Below are 26,633 nucleotides of genomic sequence, written 5' to 3'. Positions count from 1 at the left end.
AGGTTTTTAAATTGTCTTTTGAATCTCAGTGGTGTTAAACCTTTGAAGTTCCGTGTGATTTGCATTTTCTGAGCATGGCAAAATGATTACAATCAGCTGCTGGAATTTTGCCCCAACATATAGGGTGATAAAAAGTGTTCATTCCAGACCCAGTAGCAACAGAGGGTAGATGAAGGGACAAGACAGTTACACTGCAAGACAGGCATGGAAGAGACTACTTATACCTAAGAATAATCAATAAAATTTTCAAGTAAAGAGACTATTAAGAAAAAAGAAATACTCTATGTGGGCCTATTATGTTCAACGTCCAGTCCTGTGCTAGGTAGTGCACATTGCTATTCCATGAATCTGTTTTAAATCAACCCCAGTGGAGTAAGAAAAAATATTAAACACCAGGAGTGCTAAGCTAATCTCATATAAGAATAATAAGTTTCAGGAATGGTTAAGTGCCAATGCATGGAATGGTTAAATGTCAACAGTTAGCTTCAATTGTTTTTATTACAGTAAGAGGAATTTTACTCTTAATGCATAGAATTTGAAGAAAAAGTTTATATAAGCTTTTAAAAGAGGCCTTTTTAACAATTATTAATACAAACATGAAATAAGACCCTTCAAACAAATACCAATTTCAGTAACAGTTTACATACAGCAATAATTTATTCTGAAATGTTCATTTAGTTTCTGTTGAGACACGATTCATGTCTCATTAATAAAAGAGCAGCCATCTCACCTCAAATACCAGAATATACAACAAGTTACAGCATAGCAAAATTCTACCTACTTTCAGATAAAATCTAGTTCAGGTAAAATAGTTTCATTCAATGTTTTACAGTTACACAGATTTTTTGATTTTTTTGTTTGTTTTGAGCACAAAATAGTGTAAATTGTTACACCGTAGCTATCTATATGCACATAATTTGACCACAGAACTGTTAATCATTACTTCTGAAATTGAACCATCAGTTTCACTCATGCAGTAAAGCAAAGCAGGCTGGGTAAACTTGTTCATCGGGAACCATATTACTGTGAATTTCACAGCCACATGATTAATTATAATGTTAGATGGATTCACAAGGACTAAAACAGAATGGTTTTTTGCATAAATACCAATTTCTCCCTGATGTAAGTTTAGTCAGTTTATAATCTAGAAATGATTGAGAACAGCAATATATCATATCCTCTATCTGTAGTGTTCATTATTTTAAGACAAGCAATAATTAAAGTATGATGGGATGGGATGCTACTTAAATACATGTAAAACATACTGTACAAATATACTTGGCTTTACCATTTTTTTCCTAACTATCAAGAGTGCCTCCCAAAATATGACCAGTGAAGACAAAGTATACTATCAAATATGGCTTCCAGAACAAAAACTCTCTAACCATCAAACCTATTTACAAAATTTTTCAGTCTTTTAAAGTTTCATCTGAAACAAGATTTCTACATAGCAGTTGTAATTAACACATAATTTTCTTAGTTTCATCATTCCAGCTCTTTTAAACAGATGTCACAAGGTAAGACCCAGAATGGCGCTTAGGACTTTGAGTTCCACTGGATTCTGTGCTGTCAGTTTTTGAATCTCGTTTCTTCGTATTGTTGTTCACTGGTGTCGGGATCTGAGATGGCCGAGCTGAAGTGCTATCTGCGCTGCTTTTCCTAGGGCTTGGATTGTAGTTAAACGGAGTCACTCTGGCAGCAACAGTCCCACTAGGTGAACTGTGCTTGCTTGAACTGCTAGAACTGAAAGGGGTACGCTCAGCTATGGAACTTTCATTAGTCTCTGACACAGGGACAGGGTTACTTTGTCCCGGTTTAGCCTCAGTTCCTTTTTGGTCTGGGGCATCTACCTGAATAAAGGAGTTCAGGCGGTTTTCCAAACCCATGGTGCGTATGGGAGCACTGCCATTACCCACATTTTGTTTTCCCTGATTATCTTTTGAATCTTTAGCGTTTGGATTTCCCTTTTCTGAAACAGTGTCAATCACGGGGGGAGTATTTCCTGTTGGGGATCTTCCAGATCTAGGGTTGTTGATGGGGCAGTCCTCAATTCTCACCCAAACATCCTCTGTTTTAGAAACAGCAGGTGCCATTTGATAAATCAGAGTCTTTGATTCAGCACCATTTGCAGCACCTGAGGAAGTGGTCTGAGAGGTACTATTTGTGGGAGAAATCTCATTTTCTTTTATTTTTCTCCATGTTCCTTTTGTGGATACTTGGTTTTCTTTAGTTTGTTTGGTTCCTGAAATAGAGTTCACATGTTTTTCATCTTCACTTTTTGCTTTTTCACTGGATTCTGATGAAGCAGAAAGAATTGAGGATGAACTTCCAGTTCTTCTCCAAGTGCTTACTCGTGGAAGGGATGATGAATGTTTGCTGTGCTCACGTTTCCAGGTTCCTGACCTATTAATTGGAAGTCTAGAAGGACTTTCAGAATGGGAGCGTGCTATATCATGGCGCTTTGCTGGTCTTCCATCATTATACTCTATGGTGGGACTGAGATTAGGTGGGAGTTTTCGCCATCCACCAGACTGAACAGATGAATGTGTGGACAGAGACATATCAGGAAGGGAAGGACTTAAAACTGGAGTCTGTGCCTGGGACCTAGTGGGAGAATCTGGTCTAGAAGATGGAGAAAGAGATTCAAATGAAGCAGATTCCTCCAATTTTCTCCTTAGGGTTGGGCTTGGAGCTTCTTTGATGAAAGTTGACTGGCGTACTAATACGGGTCTCTCTGACCTATCAGATTCACTTCCACTTGATTTAGTCGAGGACATTCTAGAAAGTTCTACCTTTTTATTGGATCCATTCCCATTATTCATCTGATTTAGTCCTTTGGAGGCAGACTCACTTCTTGGGATACTGCTGCCATTCTTGGATAAACCCGTTTGCTTGGTAAGGTTCTGCTGGCTCATCTGTCTGCCTGGAGATGTGTATGACATCTTCCCAGAACCTGAGGACTTAGTTGAAGCAGTACTAGGGGATGAAGTCCTTGGCAACTGGGATAATTTATTAGGAGGGCTTATTCCATTTCGACCAGGAGAAATTGAGTTCCGCCCCGGAGACTGCATGGGTCTACTTAATGGTTGTTGGGCAGGTCTTGAAGGAGTGGAATCTCTAGATCCTGATCTAGAAGACCCTTTATTTGCTCCAGCTGGTTGGGATGTCTGCCTGGTAACAGGGCTTAATTCTGACTTCACAGATGGCTTGGTTCCTCTAGGAGAAGTGGTGGCTGGCTGACCTTCACTAGGGCTTTTGGAGGCTGGAGTCTTAAGGGGTGGGCCTTTTTTAGAAACCGGACTTGTACTTGAAGAGCTATTTCGAACTCCTGGAATATGAATCATTGTCCTGCCCCGAGAGATTGAAGGCATGTTTGTTTGAAGAGGCTGTTTCATTTGGCTTGAAATTTCTGAATTAGAACGAACTTTTCCGGTAATTAAACTTCTATAAACTTTTTTTCCTCCTTTGATTCCTTTATTTTCAGATTCTATCTTTTTAGTTTCCAATGTACTCTTCTCCCCAGGTTTTAGAATTCGTGGGCCCTTATTACTTGTAAAGGGTTTTTCCTCTTGATCAGGTGTAAGATGAAATGGTGATCCCAGGGAGATCCCTGATTTCAGTGAAAGGATGGAGTCTGAGTCAGATGATGCCTGTCTAGATAAACATGCAGCAGCAGCAGCTTGATGTAAACTACTTACTATGGAATTTGCACCTTCCTGAATAGCTTTCCAATCAAAATTTTCTGAATCCGGGGATAAACCATGTTCTGAATCTGGTCTCTGTATATCTTTCAAATCAAGTGTCAAGTCTTCTGCCAATATGCCACTCATATTTCTGGGACTATGCTTTTCATTATCACCCTTGAGTCTTGAAGGCTTTTTCTTTTTTGGCATTGCAGAACTTATACATTCCTGCAACAGGTCATCTTCAGAATCAATACTAAGAGAACTGAGAGAACTATTTCGTGAGAAACAAACAGGGGTATCTTCAACATGAAATGATTTAGGAGCATAACCTGATGCCTGAGGTTTACTGGGTTCTCCCTGTGAGTCAGGGGGCTCTGTCTCTTTGACAGGTTCACCTTCTTTGTTATTGTTGTTTTCTTGATCAATGTCACTAAGAGAACTTAAAGAGGAATTTCGAGAAAAGCACACCGGAGTATTTTCAATAGCAAAATTTTGTAATTTCTCATCAGTTGCTGCTCCCCTGTCTGGTATGTCTTTGGATGACTGTGGAAAAGTGGATTGCTTCTGCAGCATGGGTTTAGACTGACCTCGATTTATTGGATGTTTTGTAACAGCTTGTGTCTTATTAGCTGATTGTTGGCTAGAGGTTAGTTCTGTGTGGCTGGTAACTTTAGCTTCTGATTCTTTATTTTCTTTCCCCTTTCTTAATTCAGCCTTTTCTCTAGAAAGGTCAACATCATCATCATCAAAATCTAGAGAACTCAAAGAATCATTTCGTGAAAAACAGTATGGAGTTCCTTCAATGGGAGTGTAATGATGAGGTGAATCAAAAGTAAAACTTCCTCTGACTCGATCTTCATTATTTGGTAGCTTATCATTGAAGTCCTTGGAATTATTTTTCAAGTTCTGTTTCTTTGAATCTTTGTTGTCTGAGAAAGTTCTTTCAGCATTTAAATTATTTTTTGAGTCTGTGTTTTTTCTTACACGTGTCCTATATTCAGTATTTTGTGGTATAGGTTTTACTGGTGAAGTAGGTTTCTTTTTCTTACCATCTAACTGATTTTTGTTAGCTCCAGATGAAGACATAGATGCTTGTTGGACCTGGTCCATTATCTTCTTCACACGGAAAGGCTTGTGACTTTTTCCTTTGGGCATAGCAGAGTTAATGCATTCTGCAAGAATATCACCTTCTTCTGTTTTATTGTCATCCAGTTCAGATATAGTTGCAGATGGGGTTTTTACTCTTTGAGCCTCATCTGTACTTCTGCCTTCTGTAGGAATGGTATCTCGTTTTTCAAATTCACCGGACTGTGCTCCTGCTCTAACCCCTTCTCCAGCAGCTAACTCATTTGGAGGAGATTCTATTGTTAGATCACTTAAAGATGTAGCTGTGGAAAAGTTTATAGGTGTCCCTTCTACACAATACACCCGTGGCATATCATCTCCTGGTGTAAAACTAACATGTTTTTGTGTCTGTAACCTGTTTTGTGATGGAAGAAGTTTATATACAGGGAGTTGACTTGGTTTCCTTGCCACAGGTGGAGGTAATTTTGGAGCAGTCTGGGCTGGTTTTTTGGCTTTACGTGAAGATTTTGTTGGCATGGCAGAAATAATACATTCTTCTAGTATTTCAATATCATCATCATCTGAGTCATCTAACAGATCTTTTTCAGAATCAGTAGGTTTTTCTGCTTCTTTTACCTGGCTTTCATTTGCTTCTTCAGGCTGCTCAGATTCGGTTTCATTCCCATTGTCATTTTCCTGAACTGGAGGCATTATTCTTAATTCCACATCTTTCTGTATAAATGGCTCATCGAGGCTCAGAGCACTCAGGCTAGATGAACAAGAAAATCCATCTGGAGTACTTTCTGTGGCAAAATGTAAGAGAGTATCAGCATCTGGAAGCACCTGGACTCTCTGTACTGCAGCATTTACAGCAGCTTGCTTTGGTCCACTCTCTCTCTTTTCCGCAGTAGGGGCTTTGTTTTTAGGTACCTCTCGCTTACTCTGAACTGTCTGAGGAGGAGGAGGAGGAGGGGTTTTACTTCTGCTTGGTGGCATGGTTTGCCCAGGGCTATCTGGAAGGTCACTGGGGCTTATAATGCCACTTACCATTCCACTGCAGGGTTCACTCTGAACGGAGCTGGCAATCGAACGACTCTCAAAACTATCAAGTGAACTGACAGAAGTGCATCTGCTAAACATGAGTGGAGTCTCCTGAACGTAGTGCTCTGGTGGACTTTTAGGTGTCTGAGCACCACTTTTTGATGGAGATTTAGCCCCTGAAGAAAATTCAACAGCTTTATGCCTGGTCGATTCTGCAGATAAACCAGAAGCCTGAAGTCTGCTGGATTTGGTTCTAATGTGCTGTGACACTGTTGGAACTTCACTCACAGACTCTTCTGTTGATCTAGTCCCACTGTTTTCTTTTATTTCTGCTATTTGTAGAGTATTAGCAGAATCTGTTTCCTGTGTTGTCTGATCACATCCTATTTCATCTTCGGCCGATGACAAAGATGATAGTGAACTGCAACGTGAGAAACATATTGGGGTATCCTCTACACAGTAAGTCTGTATTGTTTCTTGGTTGATAGAGGGAACTTTGCAGGAGGTGGCTTTTGGGGTCTGACCATTTCTGCTTTGTGTGGAACTTGGATGGTGCTGATTCTGCCTCTTGGCATTAGATGAAGGTGTGGATGTATTCTCACTGCTTGAAGAGATGTGTTCAGTTTTAGTGCTTTGTCCAGATGAACTCTTTGAGAATGAAAATGGTGGTTTCTGTGAGGCAGGAATGTCTGTGGCATATTTTAAACTATAATCGATAGGTTGATCCACATGATGTTTCTCTTCATTATACTTTATGCTATAATTTGTTGGTCTCTCTTCTTCTTCATGCTGCTCTTCCTCGGAGTAACGTTCACTATAGTTGGTTGGCTTATCATCTTCATAGTCATCTTCCTGACACAAAGACTGGTTTACATTTTGATTAATTCCATGATTGGAACTTACTCGATTTGTTTCTGAACCATTGGCTCCTCTTGACCTATATGGGGAAACACATTCCTGCTGTCCAAAATGTGACTGAAACTTGAGATGTTTATCATCAGTGCTCTCAGTATATACGGGGTAAGTTGTGCTTTGACTTCTTGATTGTCTTTGCTCACTCTGTTTTATTTCATCTTCTATTATATGTTTGGGTCTTGCCCATCTTTCATTCTGTGAAGGGCTTTGCCTTCCGGAGTTCAACTGCTCATCTGAGTATTTAAGACTATAATTTATTGGTGTATCTAGTTCTCCATCATTATCATCCATATGATTTGCGCTGTGTATTTTATGGGCTAGGTCAGCTGGATACTGACCATAGCTGCAAAATTTACTTTCATCATCTTCAGAATAGGATTCAATGGAAGGCTTCATCTGACCTCTTTTACCGTAACCATCACTACTACTGACACTATTTAAACTATCATTTGAAGATCTCTTATATTCCAATTTGGCATAAGGCATAGGACATGTCCTATTTGAATTTTCTGACTTAGTGAAGTTGTAAGTGTTTGCATGTGTGTGGGCAGTGGAGCTTCTTCTTAGTGCATTCCTCTCATCTGTCCCACAATGTAGCTCGCCAGTAGACCCAGAACTTCTGTCTTCCTGGGAGGTGTGAATGGCTGATACTTCTTCCATGACTTTGGCAATCTGGGCTGCAGTGGTGGAAATCTGCAAACCTCGCTTTGAAGAAGTGCCTGGATTTTCTGTTGCTGGGTGGTAGTTGCCTAGGCTAATTCCTCGTTCTCTCTCCAAACTTCTATCTTTTTCAGAACGAGAACTGTCTAAACTTCCTCTTGATGAAGAGGAGCTGGGCAACACTGTAGTATTTAAATATGGTGAAAGGACAGTCATGTTTCCAGTATTAAAATTGTCTGATCTATTATCATCATGTCGATTGGTGTCAAAAACATAGTCACCATAAAGATTTGGCTTGTGTCGTTGCTTACTACGATGAGATGCCTTGGGACTTAAATTGTCAATATTGTCAAAAGTTTCTGATAAATGCTGAGCATCTAATTCTGCTTCTAGGGCTTTTTGTTTTCTGACATGAAGAGATGGCAAGCTTGAACCAGGAGACATTATATTGGCATCCTTATACTTTGCAGGTCTATTTGCCATGAGATTCCTTAAAGCTGCAGCGCTTCCCATAGCAATCATTTTGTGCTTTGAATGAATGAGGTTCTTGAGCATGCTGACTGCCCCCATGTCCCATAATGCTTCCTGGTCTTTAGGATTTCTTGCTGAGAGATTCCACAAGGTTCCACATGCATTACTGACTATTGTCAAACTGTGAGATTTCAAGTGTTGTAATAAGGTTTGCAGGCAGTTGTTCTCTCTTAGGATTTGCCTGAAATAAAAAGAAGAGATCCCAAAATTAAGGTAAAAATCTGCTTATTATAACAATAAATAAAAGGTTAGAAAACAAATTTAAATCTAAAGATAACTACTAAAACTGATTAATAGGCACAATAAAACTGCACCAAATTATACTACAAATTCCAAGCATTTCACATCTCCATTTGTTCCTAGTTCATTTAATGTTTATTGTTTAAAAATACTCATCTGTCAGACTAAAAGAAGTGTTAATTTTAACACATTCTGTATTTCCTATTCTGACCCAATAGCCTTTAAAATTTTTGCCTGAGCAGACACATCTGCCTTGTTTATATGGTCATAGAGTTCCCCAATAAATGTATCATGAAATCTTATGCTAAACAGGGACTTTGTGGTAACTTAATCTATGGATGGGTGCCACAATGTCGACTAATAAGACGTGGTGGAAGACGTGGAAGAATCGATCGATGGATCTTTATATAGTCATAAAGCTGTAAGCTTTTATGTAAGCTCCTAGGCCGGCAAACTGACATTTTAGAATAACCTCTATGTCCGTGGATTGAGTCCGTGGTACTGCCATCCCCCTTACAAATGTGCTGTCAAACTGTGCACGTAGTTTGTTATTTCTAATGAAAGGTTTTGGAAATTTAAAGGTAACTTTAAAACAAAGGTTGATAAACCAGACAGAGACCCAGTAAAAAAAGAGAACTACAGGCCAATATCCCTGATGAATATGGATGCAAAAATTCTCAATAAGATACTAGCAAATCGAATTCAACGGCATATAAAAAGAATTATTCACCATGATCAAGTGGGATTCATTCCTGGGATGCAGGGCTGGTTCAACATTCGCAAATCAATCAACGTGATACATCACATTAACAAAAAAAAAGAGAAGAACCATATGATCCTGTCAATCGATGCAGAAAAGGCCTTTGACAAAATCCAGCACCCTTTCTTAATAAAAACCCTTGAGAAAGTCGGGATAGAAGGAACATACTTAAAGATCATAAAAGCCATTTATGAAAAGCCCACAGCTAACATCATCCTCAACGGGGAAAAACTGAGAGCTTTCTCCCTGAGATCAGGAATACGACAGGGATGCTCACTCTCACCGCTGCTGTTTAACATAGTGCTGGAAGTTTTAGCATCAGCAATCAGACAACAAAAGGAAATCAAAGGCATCAAAATTGGCAAAGATGAAGTCAAACTTTCGCTTTTTGCAGATGACATGATATTATACATGGAAAATCCGATAGACTCCACCAAAAGTCTGCTAGAACTGATACAGGAATTCAGCAAAGTTGCAGGATACAAAATCAATGTACAGAAATCAGTTGCATTCTTATACACTAACAATGAAGCAACAGAAAGACAAATAAAGAAACTGATCCCATTCACAATTGCACCAAGAAGCATAAAACACCTAGGAATAAATCTAACCAAAGATGTAAAGGATCTGTATGCTGAAAACTATAGAAAGCTTATGAAGGTAATTGAAGAAGATTTAAAGAAATGGAAAGACATTCCCTGCTCATGGATTGGAAGAATAAATATTGTCAAAATGTCAATACTACCCAAAGCTATCTACACATTCAATGCAATCCCAATCAAAATTGCACAGCATTCTTCTCGAAACTAGAACAAGCAATCCTAAAATTCATATGGAACCACAAAAGGCCCCGAATAGCCAAAGGAATTTTGAAGAAGAAGACCAAAGCAGGAGGCATCACAATCCCAGACTTTAGCCTCTACTACAAAGCGGTAATCATCAAGACAGCATGGTATTGGCACAAAAACAGACACATAGACCAATGGAATAGAATAGAAACCCCAGAACTAGACCCACAAACTTATGGCCAACTCATCTTTGACAAAGCAGGAAAGAACATCCAATGGAAAAAAGACAGCCTCTTTAACAAATGGTGCTGGGAGAACTGGGCAGCAACATGCAGAAGGTTGAAACTAGACCACTTTCTCACACCATTCACAAAAATAATCTCAAAATGGATAAAGGACCTGAATGTGAGACAGGAAACCATCAAAACCTTAGAGGAGAAAGCCGGAAAAGACCTCTCTGACCTCAGCCGTAGCAATCTCTTACTCGACACATCCCCAAAGGCAAGGGAATTAAAAGCAAAAGTGAATTACTGGGACCTTATGAAGATAAAAAGCTTCTGCACAGCAAAGGAAACAACCAACAAAACTAAAAGGCAACCAACGGAATGGGAAAAGATATTTGCAAATGACATATCGGACAAAGGGCTAGTATCCAAAATCTATAAAGAGCTCCCCAAACTCCACACCCGAAAAACAAAGAACCCAGTGAAGAAATGGGCAGAAAACATGAATAGACACTTCTCTAAAGAAGACATCCGGATGGCCAACAGGCACATGAAGAGATGTTCAGCGTCGCTCCTTATCAGGGAAATACAAATCAAAACCACACTCAGGTATCACCTCACGCCAGTCAGAGTGGCCAAAATGAACAAATCAGGAGACTCTAGATGCTGGAGAGGATGTGGAGAAACGGGAACCCTCTTGCACTGTTGGTGGGAATGCAAATTGGTGCAGCCGCTCTGGAAAGCAGTGTGGAGGTTCCTCAGAAAATTAAAAATAGACCTACCCTATGACCCAGCAATAGCACTGCTAGGAATTTATCCAAGGGATACAGGAGTACTGATGCATAGGGCCACTTGTACCCCAATGTTCATAGCAGCACTTTCAACAATAGCCAAATTATGGAAAGAGCCTAAATGTCCATCAACTGATGAATGGATAAAGAAATTGTGGTTTATATACACAATGGAATATTACGTGGCAATGAGAAAAAATGAAATATGGCCTTTTGTAGCAACGTGGATGGAACTGGAGAGTGTGATGCTAAGTGAAATAAGCCATACAGAGAAAGACAGATACCATATGGTTTCACTCTTATGTGGATCCTGAGAAACTTAACAGGAACCCATGGGGGAGGGGAAGCAAAAAAAAAAAAAAAAGAGGTTAGAGTGGGAGAGAGCCAAAGCATAAGAGACTGTTAAAAACTGAGAACAAACTGAGGGTTGATGGGAGGTGGGAGGGAGGAGAGGGTGGGTGATGGGTATTGAAGAGGGCACCTTTTGGGATGAGCACTGGGTGTTGTATGGAAACCAATGTGACAATAAATTTCATATATATATATATAAAAAAATAAATAAATAAAACAAAGGTTGAGAGTCCCAAAGGTTGAGAACTTTGGGACTTGAAAGAGCTATAGCTTGTTTAATGCACGGTAAACTGAAGTTTAATGACAGCATGTTCAACTTTAGAGGACTTTAAAATTGATCGGCAAGGGTGTGCAGTGAGCCTTAACATGACAGTTCTCTCAGCAGTCCAGCAAACAGCTGAGTGCTTACTGAATTTAAGAGGTCTTCTTTGCATAGCAGAAAGGGCTATAAGGCTTGTTAGTCTGTGCATCAAAAACCTAAAGAGAAGATGTTCACATTCTTTACAAGTACTGTTACTAAAAGCACCTCCTGGACTTTCTGAAAATGGGAAGCAATAAATAAATATGCTGTGAAAGATACCCATATTTTTGTTGACAAAATACAGAGCCTAAGTTCTGAAAATGTGTGCCTTGTATCTCAGGTACTTTCTTAGGTTTCACAGCCCTAGTTAGATAAATGGTTGTTGGTTAAATGACATTATGATTATTAAGACACTGTTAGAAAGACATGAACTACTGTGTTCTCTGGATTATACACCTAAGTTTTGTTCTTTATAAACCTTATACTCCTTTATGCCATACTAACATATACAATGAGATTTTGTTCTCTGTAGTATTTGTAACTTTTTTTTCCCTACGTATGGGTTATACCTTTTAAGTGTCATTTATTTACTTGTACACATCTTTGTGATACTATAAACTTTTGTTAGAATAAATACAATTCGGCTTAGAACCTGCACAATTAAACAAAACACTACTTACAACTGGGTCTTTTTAAGGGTAAGAATTCTACACTAATTCATTTGAAAGTAATATAAAACTTACCTGTGGTCCTCATTTGTAGCTATCAAGCTGGACACGTTCCGTAATATTCCACCTCCACTTTCAATAATGGCTAAAGTATTTGTCTGGCTTCGGTAAGTGAGAGTGCCAACCAGAAATGCAAGCGCACCATCTACAGCACATATATCAGCTTTATTCTCAGTGCAGTGTGCTGACAAATTCCATAAGGCACTCAATACGCTTTTGAGGGTTGATTCCTATTAAGAAACAGAACATGTGTCATCTAATTAGAGTTGGAATGTGCCTCTTCCAACTTCTGTGTTTATTTCTATTAAGTTGTTAATTTTTTTAAAGAGAGAGAGAAAGTGTGAGCAGGGGACAGGGGCAGAGGAGAGAAAGAGAGAATCCCAAGCAGGCTCCACACTCCATGCAGAGCCTGACGTGGGGCTTGATCCCCTGACCCTGGGATCATGACCTGAGCAGAAATCAAGAGTTGGACACTCAACCGACTGGGCCACCCCAGCACACCTTGAGTAAGTTGTTATTATTATTGCACAACTCCCCTGCTCCTTGCCCCTCATGGGCAAAGTATTAGGAACTCTTCATTTAGGACAACTTTCATAAAATACCAAATGGAACTTAAGTGATGTCCCCATAGAACAAGCAGAACACAATACTAAACTAATGACCTTTATGAACTTTATTCTATGTGTTTAGATGGTACACACATATTTTGCAAGAGCTCATATTAAATTTTTTAACGCTTATTTACTTTTGAGAGAGAGAGAGACAGAGAAACAGAGTGTGAGCAGGTAAGAGGCAGAGAGAAGGGGACACAGAATCTGAAGCAGGCTCCAGGCTCTGAGTTGACAGCACAGAGCCTGACGCAGGGCTCGAATTCATGGACTGTGAGATCGTGACCTGAGCTGAAGTCGGATGCTTTACCGACTAAGTCACCCAGCTGGGCAACCCTGACAAGAGCTCATATTAGACTATGAGACGGAATTGGTGTGCATTCTGAAAAGATGACATTTCATGATAACAAAACCCAGAAAAAACCCTCTATATACTGACATGGAAAGATGTTTAAGATTTAATATTAAATAAAAACAGCAAGTTGTATATAACAAACATATCAATGCTCTAAATTTCCTAGTATCTTATTGTAATCCACTGCCAGCCCCAAGCAACTACTGATCTGTTTCTGTCATTATAGATTATTGCATGTGTCAATGGCTCATTAAAAAACATTTTTTAAAATGTTTATTTTTGAGAGAGAGAGTGAGAGAGCACGAGCAGGGGAGGGACAGAGAGAGAAGGAGACACAGAATCTGAAGCAGGCTCCAGGCTCTGAGCTGTCAGCACAGAGCCCAGCGCGGGGCCCAAGAGGTCATGACCTGAGCCAAAGTCGGATGCTTAACCAAATGAGCCACCCAGGTACCCCAATAGTTCATTTTTTAAATAGCCAAATAGTATTCCATTGTGGACATTCCATAACTTCTTTACCCATTCACCTGTTGATATACTTTAGAGTTATGTCTAGTTTTTGGCTATCAAAATTGCTGACAACATCTGTGTTTAAGATTTTGTGTGAACAGAGGTTGTTTCTCTTTGGTAAACACTTAGAACTTGAATGGCTGGGTTGTATGGTTGGTCTATGTTTAACTTTAAAACACTGCCAAATGTTCTTCAAAGTGGTATATACCATTTTACATTCCCACCAGCAGTGTATGAGAATTCCAGCTGCTTAACATCCTAGACAACACTTGGTTAATCTTTTACATTTTAACCAATATAATATATGTAATGGTATCTCACTAGTTTTAATTTATATTTTCCTCAGGACTAATGACGTTGAGTATCTTTTTAAGTGCTTCTTGGCCATTTGTATATGTTCCTCCCTGTAAGAAATACAAGTGTTCTGCTATTTCAAGAGTGTTTTAATGGTATTTTGTATGCAGACCTTAAGTATATTTGAATATTATTGTTATAACCAGTTTTTTAATTGAATACTTTTCTTATTTCTAATTATATTTCAGTTGATTTTCTTGGGTTTTCCTGGTATAATTTCACAAAAATACATACACAAATAAATAAACAAAACCCCCAAATTCTTTATCTTCTCAGAAAAGGACATTTTGAAGAAAAATAATGTAGGCTGTGGGTCCAGGGGGAATGGTTGGGTGAAAGGAAGCCTGCTTAGTCCCAGATTTCAAGTTTAAGCTTTTCTTTTTAAATTAGCTTAGTTTATGAAGTAGATATGCCATCTGGTGATATTTCCTTTTGTAAACAAACTATTATTTGAGGAATTCCTTGCCCTTGGGTCTTTTCACCTCCTGATAGGGTGACTGTCAAAACTGAGGACTCTGGAGAGCACAGAGTAACACTAACACTACGTACACAGTGATTCTCCACTGGGGATGATTCTTTCCCTTTGCCCCTCTGGGGCACATCTGGTAATATCTGGAGACATTTTTGACTGTCATGACTGAGGGGAAGTATATTGGTATCTAATGGACAAAGGCCAAATATGCTGCAAAACACCATACAAGGCACAGGTCAGTCCCTTAAAACAAACAATTATCAGGTCCAAGATGCCAACAGTGTCAAATCCGAAAAACCCTGATTTACCCTAGGACACTTTGTACAATCTTTTCCATCTTAATACTTTAGTAGGAGTTTAGAGCAGTCTAAGAATAAGAACTGATGAGATAAGCGGGTCACGAATTAAGGAATCTCAGGGATGGGAAAAAGTAACCAAAGATGAAAATCCGAATGAGAATATTAAATGTTTTCAAAGGTACCTTTTTAACTTCCAAAGCACATTCCATTAATGCTTTCACACTTCCAACTTCGCGCAATGTCTTTTTACTATTTACATCTGCTCGCCAAGACAAATTCCTCAAAACACTTGCAATAACCTGCAAATGAAATCAATTTTAGAATAATTTGAATATAAAATAATTTATAGTTTTGTTCTCTTTTAGAGTGAGAGAGCAGGAGTGCCAGTGGGGGAGAGGGGCGGGAAGGGGGAGGGGAGAGAGAGGGGGAGAGGGGGAGAGGGGGAGAGGGGGAGAGGGGGAGAGGGGGAGAGGGGGAGAGGGGGAGAGAGGGAGAGAGGGAGAGAGGGAGAGAGGGAGAGAGAGAGAGAGAGAGAGAGAGAGAGAGAGAGAGAGAGAGAATCTTAAGCAGGCTCCATGCTTAGCTCAGAGCCCAACCTGGGGCTTGATCCATGACCCTCAAGAGCCGGGATGTTCAACTAACTGAGCCACCCAGGTGCCTCTATAGTTGTTTTGTTTTTAATGCTTTTTTTTTTGGTTTGTTTTTAAAGTTTTTATTTATTTATTTATTTATTTATTTATTTATTTATTTATTCATTCATTCATTCATTCATTCATTTATTCATTTATTTTTATTTTATTTTTTTCAATGTATGAAGTTTATTGTCAAATTGGTTTCCATACAACACCCAGTGCTCATCCCAAAAGGTGCCCTCCTCAATACCCATCACCCACCCTCCCCTCCCTCCCACCCCCCATCAACGCTCAGTTTGTTCTCAGTTTTTAAGAGTCTCTTATGCTTTGGCTCTCTTCCACTCTAACTGCTTTTGTTTTTAAAGTTTTTAAAAATATTTATTTTTGAGAGAGAGACAGAATGCAAGTGGGGGAGGGGCAGAGAGAGAGGGAAGACACAGAATCTGAAGTAGGCTCCAGGCTCTGAGCTGTCAGCACAGGGCCCAATGCGGGGCTTGAACCCACAAACTACAAGATCATGACCTGAGCCGAAGTCGGGTGCTTAACCACCTGAGCTACCTAGGCGCCCCTTAATGCTACTGTTTAGAGTAGAAATCTACTAATAAAGAAATTCCTCCTAAATGCTAATATGGTGCCAAAAGCAATTCCTACAATATAATTATTTTCCTTTATTCTGGTATTAATGTAACCATAATTGAAACATGAGACACTAAATATTGAGCCAAAGCTTAAATTAATCTAAATCATGATATTAACCCACAAATACCCCCAAAAAACATTTGTGATTCTAACTAGTACCTGCTGTAAGTCTTCACTTTCAGATTTTAGTTGGGCCACAAGTGCTCTCATGCAGCCTTTCATAGAGCAGAGTGTAGCCTGTAAAATTAGAAATGGAACAGAGGGTCAGTAACAAGGCAAAATGAAGCTGTGCTTTATTTTTGTCTAATAAACTTCAAATCCAGTTTTAACGGTCTCATTTTAATCATCCTAATATTTTACCCATAAAAGATGTAAAACCAGATTACATAAGTCTTTTGCTATCAGTTCTTAGTATACTGGAGAAATAAAATGAATAAATGATAAGAAATAATAAGCAAAGGGTTTTAAAGTAAAGTCTCTTATTTGGACGGAACCAATATATGTGTACACTTGCATATGTCATCAGGATTTTCAGATTTTTGCTCTCATTCCTAGGAACAGTATTTTAAATGCAATTACATAAATCCACTACTGTGTTCCATGTTTTGCCTTTGTTTAGGTGTAAGACAACGTAATGAGTAAGAATATGCAGTGGTGTGTGAAGTTCAGGTTTTTTATTAGTGAATGTCTAATGAGGAAAGGAAAAAAAGAAAATTAGTGAAAGGTAGTTTGTATGAAACTAACTCATACCAGAGAGATCTTAAGAAACGGATCTTCTAAAACATACCTTGTTGGCTACATCTCCAAAAGTCAAGTTTGTCAAAGCCATTCCAGCATATCGTCTTAATGTAATACTGTAGTGGTCATTAGTTAGCCCATACATTTCACAATCCACCTGCAATAATTCTGCAATGGCCTGTAGTCCCCCTAATTTCAAAAGGGCAAGAGGAAAAAGACAATAATCTAAAATAAAACAAGTAATACCAAATTTAAAAACTAATTACTAGGAAAAAATCTCAAAGAATGAGAATATATGGTTTAAGTATGTCTTTAGAACTAGAAGCTACAAAAACTGTTATAAAGAACTTTTGTGAAATACACTCATAAAGTACAAATGATAATTACTCCATTTTCTGCCAGTTTTCTCCACCCTTCAAACCCTTTCATTAGTGAAGTGAGCAATTATACTCTATTTACTACACACACACTGTATCTTCTCATTGATGAAGAAGGCTACTTTCTAACACTAGATCTTCCCGCATGAAGGCAGAAAAAGGTAACTTATTTTTATTATTAGAACTTTACAAACATTCTTCAATGTTATACACTATGGCCTAATTAATGTTTTTGGTTTGCCAAAGAATTATCCTTAGGAATCCTGAGATTTCTAAATAAAACGGCATGAAGGAAAGCTTTTTTTTTTTTTTATGAAAAAGAATTATCTGTTCAACTTATTAATAAGTTCTATAAAACTACATATATATTTATATATTTAAAAATTTTTCTTACTTTTCTTTGATACATTTCTTACTTTTTCTTTGATACATTCAACTACACTAGAATTGAGTATTTTTTTCTCTGTGATTCCCACCACTGGGTATGCTCGACCCACAATGGTCAACACTAGGAAGGCAAGGAGAAAAATGAAGGAAAAGGAAAGCGAAAGACATAAAGGAAGGGGTAGTAACAAAACAGAACAAAATAAAAAAGGTAAAGCAAAATGGTGAGCAGGTGAATAAAAATAAAAATGCATATGGAGGCTATTCAAAATATTATTCATCATCAATGTTAATCATCATGGGACTAGGGATGTTGTTTTGTCACAGAGAAGTGGCTTAGAAAAAAGGAGGATGAATATAAACAGGCAATTCTTGGAAATTCTAAGTCTTAACAGTCAGGTTATTAATCTGAAAGAGGACCTGTACATTTAGTATTTTTGTAAATGATTTAGAAGGGTCAGTCTGTAGAGGAATCTGCAAGTTTGTAGAAGTTCTAACTGGAGTCAAGAATTCCAAGCCAGGGGAATTAACTGTAGGAAGGCTGGTGCAAATCTTTATGACTAGCAGTAATGACAGATGAGTTTGAACATAGATAAGTGAAAATTAATTTGGTTAAGGAAAATCCAAACCATATTTAGGAAGGTTTTCCTCCAACCACCCATGATGATGGAAAAATACATAACCAGTGAACAAAATACTGCCACTATCTTTATGGAGCTTATAGATTAGAGGAAAGGCAGACACTGAACAATTAATTAAGGTAAAATGGACTGTGAAGAGGCACAGGTCAAGGTAATAGGTGGATTTAACCTAGACTGGGAGGATCGAGAAAAAGGCTGAGGAAATAAAGTTTAAGACTTAAAGGATGAATGAGTGTCTAAAATGGGTGGGACAGGAATAATACAAAAGCATTTTAGGCAGATGAAACAGTAAGCCCCTGAACCTTAAATTAGCAACAAGGAGAAGGTCACAAGATGAGGCTATAAAAATGGGTGGAGACATCATGCAAGACTTTATATGTCACACCAAGGATTTCAGACAGGAGGAGTAATTAAATGTGTGCTCTAAACAGACTCCTATGGTTGCAAGGTGCATAATGGATTACAATTGGACGTGTGGAGACAAATAAGACAAAGAACTGCAGAACAGAAGAGACGACAGTGGCTTGAACTGGAGACGAAAAGGAGAGCAGTGATGAGACAGATTTAAGAAGCAGAATGAAAGTACTCAGTTACTAAACGTAGGGGATAAGGAGGAGACAGTCATGGATGTCTCCCGAGATTGTCTCCTGAGCAACTGGGCTGGCTGGCATGCCATTTTCTGGGAAAAAGAACCCTGGAAGAGACAGAGATTTGGGGATGAAGAAGATAACAAATTCAGTTGGGGCAGTTGAGTTAAAAATGTCTGAAAAACCATCTAAATGAAGATGTCAGATGAATGATTTGATAATGTGTCTCAAACTCAGATTAAGATGTAAATCTGAAAAACACTGTAAATGAAGCCATGGACTGGAAGATACTGCCTAGGGAGAGACGAAGAAAACCTACACCAGAACTCTGAGGAATTTCTACCATTTAATACTTGAGTAAAGTATTAAGGAGCTTACTACTAGAAGGAGCCAGTAGAAGAAGTGAGAGTTCTGACTCAGGAAATGGAAATGGGAGTGACTGATGAATTGAAGACTGTGGCCCTATATACTGATAAGATCACCAAGATGTCGAGCATTACAGAGCAGGCTATCAATACCAAAACAAAACATACTATGCTTTGTGACTATATGAAATCCTGCCTGCTATATCAGTATCTGTGACACTTTCTTAAGAAAGTGAAATGATCTAATAAAGAAGGTCTCAAGAAGGCACTAAATGAACAAAGAGTTTTTTTGAACGGAAAAATTAAAAAACTCAGGACTGGATTCTGAAAACAATGATTAAAGAAGGATATTGTCAATATCAGCAACACCATGAAGAAAAAGGAACATTCAATAAATTTTAGGATATCAGATAAAAGAGAGAATCTTTTATGATTTCAGGCAAATGAAAAAAAAATTTTCTGTAAATTTTAAGGCAATGAATATATATGTGAAAACTATAAATGGATTCACAAAAATATGACGTGAATTCATGACTGATAGAATAAAAAATAGATGCCCTAAGAAAACTTAGGCTTTTTCAAGGTAATGCAAAGATGATAAGCATAATTTTTTTCACATTCTGCTCAGTGTCTGTGTTTTAAAAAAGGGGTCCAGATGGACCAAATATAATCCAATGTAGTACCTCATAACCTTAAAGCTAATAGAGGACCAATGGTTTCAAAAGAAACCATTCAACAGAATCCTTAATTTAGACTTATATTAAAAAAAGATAATAGATGATTCTTAGTTTTAAAAGGTGTATTTTTTCCTTTTCCTTGGGTTTAGATATCACCACTAGCATGAAACGTCTCATTCTAAAATAAACATTAGGGACTCAACATAAATATTCTATATATTGGTGTTTCACAAAATTTCCTTATCATGAGAATCACCTGGGTCACTTATTACATGATTCCTGGGTACCCCCTCTGGAGATACTGCTTTACTAAGCCTGCTACAGGGCCAGGGAATCTGTATGGTTTGACAAATACCTCTGGTGATTATTATGATCTAGTTTTGGAAATACTAATACAAATAAGCCATGAGTTCCTTGAAAGTCAGAACCATATCTTCATCATTTTACCTCCAGGGCCTGGCATGGTTTCTAGGAAAGAGTGGGCATTTAATCAATGTATATATCACTGATACTATAGTCTAAAACCTGTGATACTAATTGATGCAAACCTAAATGACCTGGGTAAGTTGTAGAATCTTCTATGTACAAATGACAGTCCCAGCAGACTGGGCTTTGGAATGTCCCTTCATCTATTTGGAACTTCTTTCCTCCTTATCCCTCACTATCAGATTACCTTGTGCTTAATTACTCCATCTCTGCACAATCCACAAACCTTGATCTTTCTTTTGCTTCGTACAAATTTAGAGGCTAGGAATGAGAAGAAGGTAACCCCCTGTGGCTCTGTGCCAACAGTCACACCCCCAGAGGCCCCATCCTGCTCCTCACCTGCAAGCCCCTGCCCTAGCTCCTGTGATGAAATGCCCCGGGTAGCCTTCCTACCTGAAGAAGGAAGAGGAACAAATACTGAGTCTAGGTTTTACTTTGAAATTCAGATGATCAATGTGTCAGTCCTAATCTACAGTTCATTGGAACACAGGGACATTTACAGGAAAACCTTTGTAGTAGTTTAAAATTGGATTAGTTTTCTTGTTTATTCATGATTTTTATCCCCTTCCCATAATTACTAGCATTAAAAAAACACTCAAATGTAAAATTTTCACAAATGCTGAGATTGTAGTAAGGAGGGGCAAACTCATAAGACCACACTCAGTTCCATGGGAGGCTGGGGGTGGGGGAAGGAAAGAGAATCAGATGGGCCAACTGCAAGGGCCTGTGGGAAGAAAAGCATGGCTGGAGGACAGGCCTGAGCTCACAAAGTACACAGCCCCCCAAAGTGATGACTCTGAAGGAGACAACACTCATTTTTGGCCATTTAGGTTCTCTGTGTTTAAGAGTCTCATGACTTTGTGACTTTTAAGATAAATGATGAATGACAATGATGAGGGTGGTAGGAATACAAAGTGGGGGCTGGAGTGTAATGTAAAATAAACAGCATGAAAAGCAAGGGCACAGCTACACTAAGATGGGAACTCAGTGTACGGTTCTTGCTTGTGGCACGACTAGAGATCCAGTTCACATGAGATGGCTCAGCATGATGCAATTATAAATACCACATGTGCAAAATGAACCTAGAAATCAAAGAAAAACCGTTACATGAAAAATGGGGTGCACAAAAATGCAGGTTATAAAAGGTTTAGAGTGTGTGATAACACATACACAAAAGAGTAATCCTTCCAAAACTAGTGGAATACTTCTAACGTAAATTAGACCATAATGATTTTCTTCATTAACCAGTTTCAGAGATATTATGCTGCTTATCATGAGAATCCAGCAAAGTGTTGGTAACCACGAAGATAAATGAGAATTTTAATAATAATTTCTTCTGGTGTCCATGAGAAGTGACTGAGTTCAAGAACAATCACCTAGCTCCACATTTCAAAATAATTTAAATTACCCTCCTCAGCAACTATCACATAGGGTCTGCTATGGCAACAGGGGCAAGGAGTAGCCCAGTTAGTAGTTCTGCTAACTGCTGGCTAAGATTTTGAAAAGTCAAGTTAGTTTAAACAAGGTAGCAGTGCCTATCATTAAAAACCCTTTTTTTTCCCTCCGGAAACCAGAGTATAATCATTTCCTACAAGGAGGAAGCAGGTGGTAATAGAAACGTGTGGCATTTATTCCAACGATGATGAAAAATGTTGGTTTCTTCTACGGCATTAAGAAACATTTTTGTCTTACCAAGTTCATTCATTGCATGTCTATGTTCTTCATCAAATGAAAGTTTCATTAGAACACACACAGCAGGACAGATCTGATGTTCAACAGGAGCTGGCACTGAAAAATAAAATTGATACAAAACATAATGCTTTGTTTTCTCAAAAGCAATAATGTTTATTATACTTAATAAAAAAAAACAAGGCTAATATCCCTAATGCATAGTAGTTTAGTAGATCAACAAATATTTGCTGAATAGATGAATAAATACGACAAACATGGAAAAGAAAATATGAGTAAAGGGTTTTTCTTGGTTCCAGAAAAATATTTACCACTTACCTGCCTTTAGCCAAATCTGTTAGTATAAATCCCTTGCAGGTTTATGCTATAACTCAAATAATAATTTAAAATTATGTTGAATAGGGGCGCCTGGGTGGCGCAGTCGGTTAGGCGTCCGACTTCAGCCAGGTCACGATCTCGCGGTCCGTGAGTTCGAGCCCCGCGTCGGGCTCTGGGCTGATGGCTCAGAGCCTGGAACCTGTTCCCGATTCTGTGTCTCCCTCTCTCTCTGCCCTTCCCCCGTTCATGCTCTGTCTCTCTCTGTCCCAAAAATAAACATTGAAAAAAAAAATTAAAAAAAAAATAAAAAAATAAAATAAAATTATGTTGAATATATAAAAGAATAAAAACACTTTGGTATAAAGCTGTTTTGTTATAATTTCTATTTAAACTATTGTCATGAGTGTGGGTTAAAAACACTTAGCTGTGTACAAATGTAATAAAGAAATCCAGTATAGGGCGCCTGGGTGGCTCAGTTGGTTAAGTGGCTGGCTCTTGGTTTTGGCCCAGGTCATGAACCCACAGTTCTTGAGTTTGAGCCCTCCATCAGGCTCTGCACTGACAGCGCGGAGCCTGCTTGGGATTCTTTCTCTCTCTCTCTTTCCCTCCTTCCTTTCTCTTTCAAAATAAGTAAGTAAAAACTTAAAAAAAAAAAAAAAAAAAAAGAAGAAATACAGTATGAACCTAGTAGAGAAAGCTTACTATATAGAGTAAACAAAAATCTAAAGAGATGTCCAAGAAAATATGACTTCACATTTAATACCATGTACAAAGTTTCAAAACTCATTATGTGAAATCAACATTTTAAAAGTCTATTTTTCAGAAGTAATAATATTTAATTTAACCATTTTGAGAACAGATATAAAACAGATATAAAAGATATAACAATATCTTTTATATAAACAGATATAAACAGATATAAAACAGATATAAAAGATATAAAAGACCATTTCTGCTATTTTCTCATTCTTGAAAATTTGTAAATTTAAAATACATTCACCTTTATACGTAAGCTAAAAAAAACCTGCTAAATCTTCATTGATGGTGTTCTCACCATCACCCCTTATCCCTAAATCAACAGGTTACTACAACAGTCCCCACCCTGTGTGCCTGTGTGCCTGTGTGCCTGTGTGTGTGTGTGTGTGTGTGTGTTTTCTTACCAGGTGAAAAGAAGATCTTACCTTATATACTTACTGCTTTTGGTTCTTGCTACAGGAATGAAGTAACTTATGTCCCCAAGGGTCCCAACTCCCATGTTCCCTGCTGATGGAGAGGGGTTGGTTGCCCAGGGTTTCTCCCTCAGCAAAGAGCTGGGTGGCTGATCACTCCCAGTAAGTAGGGCCCATGGCCTGAAGTAGGATGGTACAGTGGGAAGAGCACTGGGTTGAGAGTCAGAAGATCTGGCCTCTGTTCCTGACTCTACCACTTAGTAGCTATGAGGCTTCAGGCAAGTCTTTTAGCCACTCCGAGCCTCAGTTTCTTTATCTGTAAAATGGAGATAATACTTTCCCTTCCTACTTCACAAGGTTGTTGTGAGGGCCAAATAATATAACAGATATAACATATCTCTGCATCCACTGAACAGAATGTTATGCAAATGTAAAGATTATGGTGTGGTCACTAACTGCTGAATAAACTTGTATAAAGTCACTTTCTTGAGCTTAATCTATAAAAGGAAAGGGATGGAAAAACATAATTGCTCAAGTTCTTTCTAAATATACGATGCTATGACTATATATCTCTTGATTCCCTGTACTTTTTTGGTTGCCCTTTGCTCAATTTTTTCTAGAAAAATACAGACTTAAGCTTTAAACTATGTTAGCAGTGTAGATGGCTACTATGAACTTCCCATTCCTATATCCCACTCATATTCCACTCATAAAGACAACATACTAACTTAAAAAGTTTTCATTTACAAAACTTTACATTTGCTTTGTAACATGCACTACAGGGAACATACTTGGATTTTTGTCCTGGTCCATGCCTTGTTCATGGGCTTCCTGCCACTCCCAACAGGTTTCACAGTAAGCTCGTATCTGTTCCAAAAGATGAAGGACTCGAATTTCACGCCTGCCTCTCTTGTCATCAGGCTGTGAGTGAATGATGTTGTGAAGTGCTGCACTGGCCCTGGCCCGAGCCTCTTTACTGCCCCGGGAATTTCCCAACAACACAGAGTCTTTGTCATTGCCATGTAAAAGCTGGATGAGGAGAGGAAGACATCCAGACTGTCGCATGGATATACAGCTGTCTTGGGAGCTAGACATAGCTAGCAAAGTTCGCGACATATCATCCTTATCATGAGTACCAAGCATTGATAACAATGAATACACCATTTCCACCTGTGGGCCAAATGAGTTTAGAAACAAAATTATGACTTTAATATCCAAATGCTAACACCAATGAAGTGATGAATGGGATATTTATTGTAACTCATTAAAAAGAAAAACAAAACTCAAAACCCCTTTCCAGGATGAAGTAATGAGCATTATTTCAAAATCCATATAATCATCACTGATTTGTTTATATGAATAAACAGAAGCAGTAGTGACATACAGTGTTGAAAGAGAGAGTAGCTTCTTACATACTTAAACTGCCCTTTTTCTGGAATAGCTGGTAATAATCCATTGATTATAATGAATGACAATCAAATGATTTCACACACACACACACACACACACACACACACACACACACACACACACAAATGAGGAATGTGGTTTATTTAAATGTACAATTTAAAATTTTACTGTACTTCTTTTAATTTATAACTATAATCAATAAATAGAAAACTTTTCAACAATTATTGTTTACTACATACTAGTTTTCAACAATCACTAAACTTTACCAGATTATAATATTGTTAAAAGTATATAATTTCTCCCTTATACATATAAAAATATTCTGCCATAAAAGGAAGAATGCCATGATCATATAGGGAGTAGAAGGCCAGGATTCTTTTTTTTTTTTTTTTTAAGTTTATTTATTTTGAAAAAGAGAGTGAGGGTGTGTGAGAGTAGGGGGAGAGGCACATAGAGGGAGAGAGAAAGAGAGAGAGAGAGAGATAGAGAGAGAGAAGGAGAAAGAGGGAGAGAGAGGGAGAATCTTAAGCAGGCTCCATGCTCAGGGGAGAGACTGACTCGGGGCTTGATCTCACGAATCATGAGTTCATGACCTGAGCCGAAATCAAAAGCTGGACGCTCAACCAACTAAGCCACCTAGGTGCTCCAAGGCCAGGTTTCTTTCTTTTTTTTTTTTTATGTTTGTTTATTTTTGAGAGAGAGGGAGAGACAGAGGCTGAGTGGGGGAGGGGCAGACAAAGAGGGAGACAGAATCCGAAGCAGGTTGCAGGCTCTGAGCTGTCAGCACAGAGCTGGATGCAGGGCTTGAACTCACGAACCGCGAGATCATGATCTGAGCCAAAGTTGGGACACTTAGCCAACTGAGCCACCCAGGCGCCCCTTCCAAGGCCAGATTTCTTAACCATTTTTTTTTTTTAAAGCAACCAGTAAACATCAATAACTCTGACAACAAATTTTAAGGGTTTGCTCAGAAGTAGATTAGACTGGAAACAGTACCCAGTTATCTTGCACCGTGGTTAGCCTCATTTCAATGTGAGAGCTATTACATAAAAATCGAGGCTATTATATAAAGAATGTAACATCTCTACAAATCAGTGGTTCTCAATCAGGGGTGATTTTGGCCCTCTTAGGACATGCTTTGCTTTGGAGACATTTTTTGGTGTCACAACTGCAAAAGAAAGTGCTATGGGCATTTAAAAGATAAAAGACCAGAGATACTGCTTAACATCTTGTAATAAAGAATTATCCAGTCAACAATGCTGAGGCTAAGAAACTCTAAATACATAAACACACACTACTTTTAGATATTAAAGTTTTAGGAAGGGAGAACCGTGGAAAACTGGGCTTTCAAATTTTGGCCCCGCTACTTAGGAATGAGCTGTGTGACACTACCAAGTTATTTGATTTCTGAGACCAGTTTTCTCAACTGCAAAATGGAGATATTAACCTAACGAGATTTCCTCTGTGAAGATTAAATGAAATAATACCTGTATAGGACAGTAGCTGGCATTAAAAAATGTAGTAAGGTCTTAATATGATCATTCACCAGTTACTTCAACAGGAAATGGTATTCTAGCTGCCGATTTTCATGCAGTAGTACTGCTGAATATTAGATTTTCTTTATAGTAAGAATTACATATTGATGTTGGACAGATCTGGGGATGAATTCCAATTTAAATACGCAACAGCTGCCTGAACTTTTTTTGCTTCAGTTTTCTTATTTAAAAAAGAGGGACAAGAATACCTCACAGTGTTTTTGAGATTAGAGGAAATGTACACATAACTTCTAGCACAGTTACTGGCATACCAGAGGTCTCAATTAGCAGCTGTGAGTTATTAAAAGTA

The 26,633-nt window shown here is 38.4% G+C and overlaps 1 protein-coding gene across 11 annotated transcripts in view; it reads right to left on the bottom strand.

The window, feature by feature from the left end:
• Positions 1 to 479: 479 nt before the first annotated feature.
• The window catches only part of APC (APC regulator of WNT signaling pathway), a 151,419-nt gene continuing 125,265 nt past the window's right edge, over positions 480 to 26,633 (bottom strand). For 5 of the 11 annotated variants that reach the window (XM_019838005.3, XM_019838027.3, XM_019838018.3 and 2 more), the window contains 8 exons: positions 24,170 to 24,548; positions 21,895 to 21,990; positions 20,542 to 20,595; positions 16,735 to 16,874; positions 16,107 to 16,184; positions 14,859 to 14,975; positions 12,097 to 12,311; positions 480 to 8,079 (listed from right to left, as the gene is read on the bottom strand). In XM_019838005.3, the coding sequence (XP_019693564.3) occupies positions 1,500 to 8,079; positions 12,097 to 12,311; positions 14,859 to 14,975; positions 16,107 to 16,184; positions 16,735 to 16,874; positions 20,542 to 20,595; positions 21,895 to 21,990; positions 24,170 to 24,548 (7,659 nt within the window). In that variant the 3' untranslated portion in view covers positions 480 to 1,499. The remainder of the gene's footprint in view (positions 8,080 to 12,096; positions 12,312 to 14,858; positions 14,976 to 16,106; positions 16,185 to 16,734; positions 16,875 to 20,541; positions 20,596 to 21,894; positions 21,991 to 24,169; positions 24,549 to 26,633) is intronic. The other 6 variants (XM_019838035.3, XM_019838047.3, XM_011285189.4 and 3 more) reach the window with 3 other exon arrangements.

This window comes from Felis catus, chromosome A1, assembly GCF_018350175.1.
Source record: "Felis catus isolate Fca126 chromosome A1, F.catus_Fca126_mat1.0, whole genome shotgun sequence".
In the NCBI taxonomy this organism is placed as follows: Eukaryota; Metazoa; Chordata; class Mammalia; order Carnivora; family Felidae; genus Felis; species Felis catus.
Note: the sequence above shows the minus strand (reverse complement) of the source record. Positions and strands in the feature narration are given on the sequence as shown.